Source organism: Thermobia domestica, chromosome 2 (genome assembly GCF_964235325.1).
Source record: "Thermobia domestica chromosome 2, izTheDome1.hap1.1, whole genome shotgun sequence".
NCBI lineage: Eukaryota > Metazoa > Arthropoda > Insecta > Zygentoma > Lepismatidae > Thermobia > Thermobia domestica.
Genome location: NC_137455.1, coordinates 379,952,125 through 379,965,650, shown reverse-complemented (window position 1 = coordinate 379,965,650; position 13,526 = coordinate 379,952,125). Strand labels below are relative to the sequence as shown.

Genomic DNA, 13,526 nt, shown 5'->3' with positions numbered 1-13,526 from the left:
ATTTATTCACTATGGCAGGGTTTCTCAACCTGAGGATGTGAAGATAAGCTGAAGAGATAAATATAATTAGAATCTAATACCGCAAAATATTTTTCAATATTATTTTGAATTTTGTTCTGATAGACATACTTTTATTTTTATATATACAGTTAAGAACAACAAAAAATAGGTCTACTAAACATTTTCAACGGTTGCAGAGTTGTTTAAAAATTAATTTAAATGAAAGAGGTACGATATGAAATTAATGATTACTGTATTTTGAAATACCAGAAAAATACAAATGCAACAAAACCTGCATATTGATATACAATTCAAGTTGAAAGCTAATGAGATACCTGAGCATGGTGTGGTTTTACTAGTGCGACAATATCCGGTTCAATTTTCCTGATGCACATTGTCAAGTCATTTAAAATTCTCAATAACTTTTTAAACAACTGTCCAAGTTTTTTAAAACCAAAATTAAAAATCACTTTATTTTTGATTTTTTTATCATATGACCCCAAATTAAGAGAGTTATGAAGTTTTAAAATTTTCAAATGGTCTCTATTTTGAAACAGTATGACGGATCGGATTTGATATTTGTAATATGAATGAAGTGACCAGATTTGGTTCTAATCCATTCCCTTTTAGAGAAGTTACTGTATACCTTATATGCAAGAAATGGATTCTACTATTATAGAAATAGATGGATATCGTGAGACCTCAGCAATAAGGTATATTAAAAATCCCACACAAACTTATTACAAACTAGAAATTATAAGGGGCGTGGCTGGCAAGAGGATGTAATAAAATGGGGTTCATGATAGGAATTAGATTGAGAACCACTGTTTTATGCGAAAGGTCTTGAAATCAATTAGCTGATATAATAGCGTTTTATATAGATACTCTCTGGCCTACTTTGTATTTTATTTTTTTATTTGATTATCTCCATTATATTCCAGTTATTCACTAAATTTTTTTAAAAAATGAGGTGAACTTAGAAAAGAGTGTCTCGGTGACATGTCTTACCAAACAATAATGCAATGAGATTTGTAAATTAAAAAACAAAAATATTCCGAAGAAACGGCGAAACAGTTTGCAGGAAACCTTTAAAACGAAAAGTAATTAGATGTATTGCATTAAATTAGTTGGCTATAAACGCCTCAATAGGGTTAAAGAATATTGCTTCACGCGTGTCTATAGACAATTGTTTACTTCATGTCTATTCTTTCGGAATCTGTTACGTCATTTTAAAGTTTAAAAAAAGAAAGAAAAAAAAACTATAAACATAAAACAGAATATACCTGTTTTTCTTTTACAAACCATGCCCCTACACAATCTTCGGTCCAAACCCGATTCATTCAGCAAAAACCTTTTTCACGCTGTTACTATAACCACTACTACTTTTTGGTGCTACTATTACGGCGGGTACTACGGGACTTTTATACTACCATTTAATGGCGACTTTTACGGCGTCGTAATTCTGTTTTTACTATCGCCAGAATCACAAAACTGATTTCCTTCCTTTTCGGTGCGGTTTTAGTGTGTTGCAGCAGCTTATATAAACCGCGTGGTACGCTGCAAAAGAAGAAACGAAAAAAAAAATCATTTCCTGTTTTACAGAACGACATCATCAGCTAAAAACTAGTCATTTCGGCTTCCCTCTTATACTTTCAGAAAGAAAAGAAAAGAAAAAGAAAAAAGTGAACATCGCCACCTTTACTTAACCCTCAGCAAGACACTTGTCGGCTCGTAAAATAATAATAAAAACGAAAAGATATCGTGTTTACATATCTCTATAAAAATTACAATCGGGTTTATTTTTTTTTCTTTCAGAGGTGCATTTTTAGTTTTCTTTCTTTTTGTTAAAAAAAGGTTTTATTTTCGTTCTCTATGCTTTTTTTCTTTAATTCACACTTTTTTTTTCTTTCTGGAAAAGTGTACTTACGGTAAAATAGAAGGTAGTTCAGTGCGCACTTCAAAGGTCTTCAAATTCAGTCGTTTACGGTCTCCGCGATGGTCCCGCTGCAAGCTGAAAAGCACACAAAACCGTTTCCATTAAGTAGTTGGGATCGTCACCGTTAGTCGGCGCTGCATGCAACGTTTTGGAGTGTTTTTCGCGAGAGAGCAGCAGACGGAGCGCCCCCGCGTCGTAAACGCGGCAAATGCAAGAACCTCGCACACACACACACACACACAACAACAGAGAGAGAAAAAGAGAGAGAGAGAGAGAAAGAGAGAGGGTACCACGCGTGGTTTCCCCTTAGTGGAACTATTTCCTAGAGCGCAAGAACATCCGTGAGTCAGTAGTTGCCGGTAGTGAGATGGCGTGACGAATTGAATGCTGATTGGCTGTCGGTCCTTTTCCGGGTTGGCCTTGAGTGTTTACCGAATCCCCTCCTGTCAGGACACAAATTCAATCCCAACACGTTGTTGAGTAAGTAGTGACTTTTAAAAAAATAGATATTCAAAAATCTGATGGGTGTCCGAGCGCGTGTTACGGAAACCGGACGGGCCTGACGGGGGCCTTCAGTGTGTCTGTTGTACTCACAGTGTGTTGTTGTTCTGATTCGTCAGTGCTATTGTATACATCTAACCACGAGATCTCATAAGGCGTTTTATTTTGTAATCAAACATTTTTAATAACATCATTGTCTTTTATTGAGAGAAAAATTAGTGGTCACTTAGAAAAATTTTTCAAGGAGTCTCCCCAAATATTTATCGTGATCTTCTTTTGGGGGAAATTTTTTCTTCTTTTTTTTTTTAGGGGTTAAAATTATTTAAGTGATTGCTTGGAAATTCTTTTGGGGGGACTTTTACCGGATTCCAATAACGAGTTGGATCCGTCTTCTACAGCATTTGACATGAACTCATATTTCGAGCAAGGGGGGTTCTACGGGAGCCAGACCTCTGGGGACCAGCCATATAGGTTTCCAATTGGTTTGGGTGTAAGCATGTCACCTTATGCCCAGCATCAACCTCGTCCACCACAGGACTCACCTTACGATGCATCCGTGGCGGCGGCTGCAGCATCTTGTAAGCTTTATTCGTCTCCGGTATCCGCTGACAGTCAGTCTGCCTATAAAGTAGATTGTTCGGCAGTTGCAGCCGCAAAGGCCGAGCAAAATGGTTACGGGACTTCTAAGGACGTTAGTGTGGCCGCATGGCAAACTACCGGTGTTCCAGTTCGACCTGCAGCATGTACACCGGATGCTGTCTCACGATATGGATCGGTCTCGGACTCGGGATCGAGTCCAGCACGCACCCTCAGTGGGTCATGGAATACCTGTTCACTCAACAGCACCACCGCCCAACCCTCCACTCAAATACAACAGCCGACAAACCATACGTTCTACCCCTGGATGGCAATCGCAGGTCAGTACACTTTTTACTTTTTAATAAATTAAATATATATATTTTTTTTACTATATTAATCAGTGCATTCTTTCTTTTCCTTGAGACGTTTAATATAATTCGGTCACATGGTTGTGAAATGTCATTTTAGCATGTCAGCACATAAAAGACATCTTAACAGCTCTATAAAAAATCCTATAAAAAATATCTGCAATTCCATTTAATTGCTGTTATGCACACGTTAATGATCTTATGGAAAGTAAACACGTTTTTAAAATGTCCATACTGTCATAAAGTAATAAGTAAATCATTTACTTATGTTACATGTCAGAACTTTATATATGTTTTTTTTACGAATATAATTTATTGCTTGCATTATCATTCCGTCACTCATGCTTGGGTTTCTAAAACGTCATGCCCAGCTTTAACACACGATTTGCGTTGTCTTTTATTTTAAAAGAAAATAATATATCACGCCTGGTTGAAATAAAATAAATTTACTCGTAACTTCATTGCGTTAAGTAATTTTCCTCCTGTTTTGGACAATAATTTTATAAATCTTTTTTTTTTTTTTTAATTCCGTAAGCTTGTCGTGGGCTTCTAAACGCCTAAGTGCCACACCCCCTTTTTCTCTGCAAGAAACGAAACATTTTTTTAAAGTGCTTTCGTTTAACAAGTACCATCTTTCATAAGATCGTAATACATTTCCTTTTCTCAAATATATATAATTTGTTTTATGGGATCAGAAATCAGGTTCTTGGTTCGAATCTATTTAGTACCTTAATACGAGTTTCGTTTTGTTAAAACAATCCTAAAATTTGATGTAAAGAAACCAGTAACTTGTGTTCCTCAAGTCCTTATAAAGAAACATATTTTTTTTAAATATGTACACGATATACAAAGTGAGTGTTAATTTTGTATAAATATTAAATAAATATGCAAAGAACGGAAGTGGGGAGAAATATATTTTTTTATATATACTGTTTTGTTTGCTTGCCCTAGCACGTGTACTCACAAATACAAATACCACTTTGCTTCTCTTTCGCTTAAGTGAACACTCACACACAAACACATACACATACATACATACATACATGCAGGGACACACACAGATCCTCTCAGCTACAGCACGTACTTCGTTTTACGAGTTTTGAGATGGCCCATTCAGCCAGACCCGAATTGCAATCTTGATGCACTTACAAGCCCCCGGTTAAAAAAAAAAGAAAAAGAAAAAAGTAATCGAAAAAAAAGAGAGAGAAAAAACAGGAGTTTTATTTCTTGTTTTTGAACCGTAGAAGAGGTGAGGTGAATGTTACGTACTACTAAACCAGCTGAGAACTTGAGTACACAGCGCGGTCGTAAGCTTTTTAGGGTTCTAAAAGATTCTGGGATGTTATTGGACGTGCAACCATTAAACTTTCCTTACGTACCAAAAGCCATAATCCAGCTGACGTCTGTAAACCTGGTCCTTTGCGTTTCTCTGAGAATCCATCGAACAGTGTTATCGAGTGAGACCGTTCATGCAGTAGTGTCCTTTCTCAATTGTGTGTGATTAGCATTTCTTGATCCATCTTTGCGTTTCCGGTTGAAATTCTTTTATATTCTTCTTTCATCTGGGTTGTCCTTTGTTCGATCACAGGGTGCACCACAAAATCATTTACAATCACAGTTGTTTTCCGGCATATACTGTGAAAACCTGTAAGTAAAATCTCACTTACATTCTGTAATTAAACTAACTGGTCCAGTAAGCATAGGTGCTAACTTCAAACTCATTTTTATAACCAGTATATATATATATAAATAAAATACATTTACATTTTCTTTTTTCGAAATATTGTGGACACGAATTAAGTAACAAATATACATCGAATATTTTATCAGAATTTTTTAATCATTCATTTATTTCATTGCAAATATGTTAAATGTCACTAGACAAGACACAGTATGACAAATTTATACATTAGGTTCTTGGCAGAAGTCACATCAGTAAACATTAAAATGTTATTATTTGAAACAAAAGAAAGTAACTTATCTAATGTTCCATTAGTAGTATGTAATAATTGCAACATTAGGTAAGTTTATTTCGTGTGGCGTGTACTGGCAAAATTTTAATCTATTTTACTGATGTGACCTCCCTCAAGACCCGCCACTGACTTTTCATGAACTTTTTTTTCGTTTAGAATTTCTATTTTCTTTTTCTTAATTTGTCTACGTCTGTCGCTCAACTTTGATGAGAAAAAAATAAAAGGGTTTTCATAATCGGTTTCGTTCATCGTACATTGTGGGTAGAGTGAGTATCTTACGTTGTTACAGTGCTGTAAATTCTGGAAAGAATACTGGTATGTAACAAGGAAAAATTATATTGGAAATTTGCGTGCATTTAAGTACCTAGAATATTTTCAAAACAGCAATAATTCGCTAACACATTTAATAATAATAATAATAATAATAATAATAATAATAATAATAACCACAATTTGTTATGAATTTCAAAAAAATTGAACCATCCATTTATTATCATTTTCCTATTATGCGAAACCTCCATCAAGTAAATGTATATATATATATATATATATAAAGCATGGATGAAAATAATCAAGGAGGCATCTCCTTACTTGATATTTATTACCATGTTTTGTTATTCTTGTTTATTAAGTGATTGTGCCTCATATGAGATTTTATTATTATTTGGGAACATGCTTTCATATAATATATGTAAGAGTTGCTACACTGACAGAATTTTCCGAATCCGTTTTTTTTTAAAGAAAAAAATCCTTTTCTATTCTTCTATCATAGAAGATTAAGCGAGGTGGGGGAGGGAGATTTCATCTACTGTTCATAGCTCAAGCGTTCCTGGAAATTACACTAGTTCATTAAAAGTTAAAAAAAGTCACATTGTTTAGAAATGCATCATGTGGTGCACTCAAGTGTATAATTCCTTAATAATATATCATTTTAACTTATTCTGATCTATCGTTATAATGTCTCGAATGCATCAAGTAAATTACTGAATTTGTATATATTTTTACTTTTAATTTTCATGGAAGATAATTTATCTACAATAATCCATTTCCTTATGTAAATTTTTCGACCAATTCATTGCTGCGGTTTACGATGTTTTCTTTCCCTAATATCGTTTTAAATCTCTTATTTTTACTTAGGAACATTTTAAAATTATGTTTTCTCTCAAATAGAATTACCAATATGAATAATTGCTTGAGATATATATATATATATATATATATATATATATATATATATATATATATATATATATATATATATATATATGGGACTTAGAGGGTGCACTTGTGCACGTGCATCCCCCATTCGTTGTAAATAGACATTATCTAAAATGAGAAACTAGCAGTGGAAATAGCAACACTTTCATAAGGATTCTGCACGATGCAAGTATCCATTAGAAAAATATATTCCAAGTGTCCATGATTAAAGAAATTCCTGATCTAAAGCAGCAAGCTAATTATGTACTGAAACATTATACCGACAGAAGGGGACCGTGGCTCAGTTGGTAAAGTGTTGTTTTTGCCTTCGGAAAGTCGTGGGTTCGATTCCCGAGACCAGACGCAGCAGATTCACGCAACAGATGTTTAGAGATATTTAAAAAAAAGTACAAACCTAATTCAACAGAAACTTCTGGTCCCGCATATATATATATATATATATATATATATATATATATATATATATATATATATATATATATATATATATATATATGGGATATTCAAGTTTCCTATGACATCATGTACCTTAACAAAATCGGATATAATATTTCATCTAGTGTGTGTCATGTAATTAATATCATAGGATTATCTTATATACATGTTAGCTTAACATCTTATAGTTTGTATTTAAAACAAAACAAACATCTTGGCTCTTTATCCCATGTATGAATATGTCCACATGGCTTTTTATTGAGTGACGTGTGGTCAGCACATCTTCTGAAGTCACTTAAGTTACCTCTTAATACAAATAGATTCACATCACAATGCTGGATGAATTATATTTTTTTTGTCCCCATTGGGACTCGACCCCAAAGACCGTACTGACTAACCATTCGAATATACGAGAGCTATAGTTATTTCAGAACATTAATTAATTAAAAAATATATTAATAAATAAAAATACTGTCCGAAATTTTTTGTATAATTCATATAAATATCAAACATTACAAATTATCAATTAAATTTTGTCTAACTAGAAAAAAAATTCTATGAAATTTTGAAGTTATCTTACTAAAATAACAGTCCTAATGACATCCAAATCCAAGAAGTAACGCCGATATTATTCTAATATCTTGAACGTTTTAATTTTAGACTTACAGAGGTTTATTCAAAAATAATTGCATTAGAATACACTGTAATAAAATTCTTACTAATATTAATAATGAATCACTGACAAAAAATATAACATTCAATCACTGGCAAATAAAGATAACATTTGTGTATAACAAGAAATATGCTTGGTATTAGTTAAATAACGACTAATTATTATTAATCATTATTCTTCTTGGTCGTTACTTCAGGATCAATATTGTTAATTAATATTTAAAGAATTGGTCTGTGCGAAAGACTTTTACACAGTCAATTAGAATTCAGTGGTTGTAATTTACAGTGTAAGGTCTTTCTTTTTCTTTTTCTTTTTTGTAATTTACAGTGTAAGATCTTACAATATCAAAAAGTATTTTTAAAATTAAAATTTTTAGTGTTTATTTTTTGTGCAGATTAATTTAAGAAAAGTAAACTTTGTTAAACTACTGTAAAGTAATTTACTTATTTGCAATAGTAATTACGTAATATTTCGCTGTACTAACACATACATCTCTCTTTTTTTTTAATTCTTAGGAATCGTCTGCAGAGGACTGGAAAGAAATAAAAATTACCAGTACTCTATAAACAATATTTCATTCATAGATATTTTCTAATCAGCAAGATATTTATTTATTCACACACAGTTTCATACACCACTGAGCCAATTGACTGAAATTGAACAAGATAACAATAACAAAAAGAAGTAAATAAAAACAAACAATAAAAAATAAAAAAAAGAAATACAAACACAAAAGGCTCAGCTTCTAATTTACAATACTCTCTTTAGCTGAGTTATAAAATTTTGTTCAGAAGTAAAAATATCACAGCCTGTTAGCAATGTATTGTAATCATGCGTTAGTCTGTAAAACAAGGAGCGTTTTACAGTTGATTATTAGGTGTCTCGTAAGTTAGCAAATTGAGAAAACGGGTTCGCAAGGGAGGAATTCAAAAGTTAATCTGTGATAGTAAAGAAATTCAGAATAAATTTTACCATTGATAATCTTATATAGGTAAAGTAGGTCTGCAGCTCGGCGTCGTTTGTCTGGGGTACGTAAGTTCATCAAAGACATTATTTCTTATCTAGCGTGGTCACGTAACACGGAAATTCTAAATATAATTATGGCTATAAAGAAGTTTAAGACCGAGTCAATGCGAGATAGGTTAGTTGGTACTGCCATATTCCATACAGGTGAACAATACTCAATGATCAGGGAAATATACACCTTATAAAACATTGAGAGGGTAGGAAGACTTTGTATTTCGGGAAATCTATAAAGTAGACCAAGTAATTTCATAGCTCTGGATGAGATCGAAGATATATGTTGCGGAAAGGAGAGTTTTTTTCTCTAAGACAATACCTAGATCTTTGGGTGAAATAGACAGATAAAAAGAAAGAGGTATCTCTAAAAAGGACATAGATCTATTATTATAATTAAGCATTAAGTAACCGTTATTAATGCAAGTGAAATCATATGTGGTGCTAAAAGATTAGCTAGTTTCAGAACATGTTAATTTGATATTTTGTTAATTATAAATATTATTCTACCCCAATCATAAATATCCTACCCTTGATTCATTTAATTTTAGCATCCCTCTTTAGGGTTGTTTCTATATAAGATATAAACCAATACCTTAGCATGGAATAAACATTATATGATTTCCCACCGGGAGTAGAATCCGGGTCTTCCATGTCGAATTGTGAATCCAAGTCAGCAAAACATTACGCCATTTCTTTGGCAGAGCTTCAATGAGAATATTTTGGTGTATGGATTGTCAGAGTTCAACAAAGATACGGGCCAAGGAAGAGAAAAGACATATATTTTTTTAAAAGGATTAAATTTCCCCTCTAGGAGGTTACGCCTTCTATCTCTAGCTACCGAGAAGTGCTATTAGCAGCATTTTCCATTAGACAAGAATTACATTTTCAAATTTGAGCCAAGACGAGGAACTTTTCGAATCTTGTGGGCAGTATTAGTTCACACAGATCTTAGATCTCACTTGTGCTATTCTTGCATGATTCATAGTATAAAGTCTATAAATTGATAAAGTGGTTATTCGAACGCAACGGAGAACTTTTATCAGCATTTTAATATACTCAAGTCATTACACAATACGCTCTAATAATAAATATGGTTTAAGTGTTGTTATATCACAAAGCAAAAGGATTCTGATAACCTTTAGATGAAACTATGATAAAAATCAGGACATAATTTTTAAACAGAAATTTACTAAATGGGACGACATGAGAGAGAATTGTTCGAAAATTGAGACGAGACTTCTGCAAAATTTACCAGACAAAGACGACGAATCCTTATCTCTCGTCTCGTTTTGGCCCGTGGACAACGCGTACTCATTACGTGGGTAAGTTTAACTCACCTTCAGCAGAAGTCGAAACAAACAAATAAAATTTTAAATAATTCTAATTTTAAAAATTATAAATACAATTTTAATTATTCACAAGACTTTTTTAAAAAAGGGATCTCATTCCGTACCTCCCTTTACCCTCTCCAAAATAAGCGGGCTTCAATTAATGATGTTTGGACACCAATATATTTTAGAAGATTCGTTGATTGGTTCACTTATTTTGATAGCAGCTTGACATAATTTCTTTCTTTCCTTACCTTTTCCATAAAAAAAAAAAAAAAATGCAATGACTGCGGCAGAGATACACTGTTAAAAATAATTTCTTAAATTTGAGAAAGTGTTTCTTATCTGTACACCGAGATAATATTTTCTTAGAAATGAGATTTGGCAATTCTCATTCATACGGAAAGTAACAGTATATTTTCTCGTTTCGCTTTATACAACCTCATCTACTTTACTTCATTTCTCATTAATGAGAGTTTTAAACTTTTGTTTCTAAGAAAAGATATTCTCGGTGCACAGAGAAGAAACGGTTTCTCAGATTTAAGAAAGTAATTTTTAACAGTGTATAGGGCCTATTTTGATATCCTTTATTTTACATTTTTCTTCAATGGTCTATGAAATTTTACTTTTACTTTATTGGTTGACAGAATTTATCAATAAATAAACAAACAGTCAATGGTAACAGCAAAAAAAGTAATTTTTATTCACTACCGTCATTTTTTTATAATATTAATTTATAAATTTTGTTTACCAATATAACATCCTCTAGGCTTTAAAAAAAATATTCGAACTACCGAAAAATATTTCTAGTGAAGTGAAATCACATATTTATAATAATATAGATCAAACAAAATGTGAGATTTCGCATATATATGGTATAATTTGTAGGTATACCGCGTCATTTTGGGATAGGGTCCGGGTGTGGGTACCATGTTTTCTGTATTTGACAATCTCCTTACGACAATTTAGAATTACTTGAAAAAAGAAATAACCAACTTTGGATAAATATATTCAGCTGTTAATAATGACCATGCCCTCAACTCACTCACTTGTGCATACCACGCCATCTAACGGACTAAAACTCTTCACTCTGTATAAAGATCCTTGTATATTAATATTTATTAGTTGTCACAATGTCGAGAGTCGTTTGGTTTGGTCAGTAAGGCTCTCATGTACTAACCAAACTGCCCTGATTCGAACTCCGGTAGATGTGAGAAATTCTTTTCGTTCTACCCCTATTCCAATGCGGCTTTGTTCATTAGCTCAGAGACTTCCCGAGAAGTTGGTAACCATACAGGATGTTCCTTTCTGTCAGTGGACGTTTCATGTACTTTCTGTGTAAATGCAGATGTTCGCTTATGTCCTGAAAGCAGGACTTTCTGTGGAACATTTCTGATCTCTTTGCGGGATAACCACAGTATGACGTTTGAACATCCACATATTGTTCTGTAACAGGCTCATTGCATTGAAATTCAAGGGAAATTCAATGGATTTATATTATCCTGAAAATTCCTGCTGCGAGCCTGTATGATGCGGGACTTTCATGGGACCTACGGGAGGTGACGTTCAACCAACCTCACTAAAATAAGTACCAATAGCAACCTGGGACAGCGATGCCTATCCACCCGAAACGCCTGGGTCCAATTCACTCTCTGTGAGTGAAAAAAATAAATGTTGTAGGGGAGGTTGCAGTTGGATGTGTCAAAAACAGATAACTTGCGTTGTAGAGTACAGTTTATTCAATTTTGGAACTCTTCCCCGTTACTCAACTAAATTTTATTCAATTTTGGATCTTTTCCCCGTTATTCAAGTAAATTTTATTCAATTTTGTTACTTTTCCCCATTATTCAAGTAAATTTTATTTAATTTTGGAACTTTTCCTCGTTATTCAACTAAATTTCATTCGTTTCTGGAACTTTTCACCGTTATTCAATTGAATTTAATTCAATTTTGGAACTTTTTTACCCGTTACCCAAATAAATTTTATTCAATTTTGAAACTTTTCCTCGTTACTCAAAGCATCATTATAGTGTAATTAAGTTTTGTGGTGCCATTTTCGAAAAAGAAAATATGATTCCCCTCCAAAACTATCATGAACGTAACTTGATCTCCGTGAAACTCACCTGTTATACCTGTGACCTGGGGATTAAACGAAGCCAGAGGTTGGAGTGCACCTTATACCCACCGTAGCTTTTGGGGCATTTATGACCTATCGCAAAGAGGGAGACCTCTACTTTACTTTAATGATGATGACGTCATGAATAATCTTAGAATTCCTGTATGATCTATGATAACCATATGCGAAAATAAAATGTTAAATACAGCCTCCAAAATGTATGTCCCGGTGGTTGATACATGTATAGAGACAGAATAAATTAGCTTTTACATTGGAGGCCACTGGGATTAAATTAAAACTAGAAAAAGCTCTTTATGTGAAAACCATTGTATTAATACCATACAGATTTATTTTGTTGCGCACTTTCCCAAGGTAAAATCAAGTTTCCATAATTGCATTGAAGCATTAGTAGTGCCTACTGCCATTTCAGATGATTCAAATATACTTGTATTTCTTCATTTGCAATGAAATATTGTATTTCCTTGTACTGTGGTAGAAAAATAGTCAATTTTTAAAATGAAGCCGAAATATTATTCTTTTCAGCTGATAACAATAAGCAAAAGTTCTACAAGTATTTCAATAGAGAAATAAGTATTCTACAGATACTAACCAGGAGTGTCATTTGGGGCAGGGACCGTATTCACGAAAAAGCTCCCCATTGACTTCTGTCCTTGCCAACTGGATCCAGTTTCTACTTTGTATTCCTAATTCCGCTAGATCCATCTTAATATTGTTCTCCCATCTTCGTCTAGGTCCTAATAATCGTTTTCTGATTGAATTTCCAGGTAAAATTTTGAAAAGCGTGAAATCTACAGTTTTGCCCCTACCTCTCCCAAGAGAAACCTGAAATTACACTGCTAATTTTAACATCTACCTATGCATGTATAGTATTTAGTTATTTTTTAAATGAATAAATTATTATAAAACTTTAACACTTTTCTTTTCTTTTTCTTTCTCTTTTCTTTTGCAAAATTTGAAGAGAACATAGTGTAATGTTAATTAAGAATTGCTCAATCATAATAAAGAATTGATCAATCATGTCGTTTCTGAAAGATAGGCTATGTTGAGTTAAATTGATTTTAGTTTAGCGTCCCTTTCAGCAGCGAGGCTATATTAAACGTGGACCTACCTACTGATTAACGTGAAATCCGAACCACATGAGCTCCCGCCGGGAATCGAACTCGGGTCTCCCACGCCAAAGGCTAGACTATGTTGAATATGAAATGTCAATATTGAAACATTTTATAGGAAAATTCATTATTTTATCGTTAAAATGCCCAACTACCATACATAAAAACCCAAAAACAAAAAAATGTAAAAATTTGTGTGAGCCCTTTCCAAGATGAGACGTTGAACTATATATATGTACCGAGGCTAAG

At 33.2% G+C, this 13,526-nt stretch overlaps 1 protein-coding gene across 2 annotated transcripts in view; it reads left to right on the top strand.

The window, feature by feature from the left end:
• Positions 1 to 2,281: 2,281 nt before the first annotated feature.
• LOC145678863 (homeotic protein ultrabithorax-like) overlaps positions 2,282 to 13,526 on the top strand; it is a 755,760-nt gene continuing 744,515 nt past the window's right edge. The window contains exon 1 of one of the 2 annotated variants that reach the window (XM_081749431.1): positions 2,282 to 3,354. In XM_081749431.1, coding sequence (XP_081605557.1) covers positions 2,844 to 3,354 — 511 coding nt within the window. In that variant the 5' untranslated portion in view covers positions 2,282 to 2,843. The remainder of the gene's footprint in view (positions 3,355 to 13,526) is intronic. The other variant, XM_081749430.1, reaches the window with a different exon arrangement.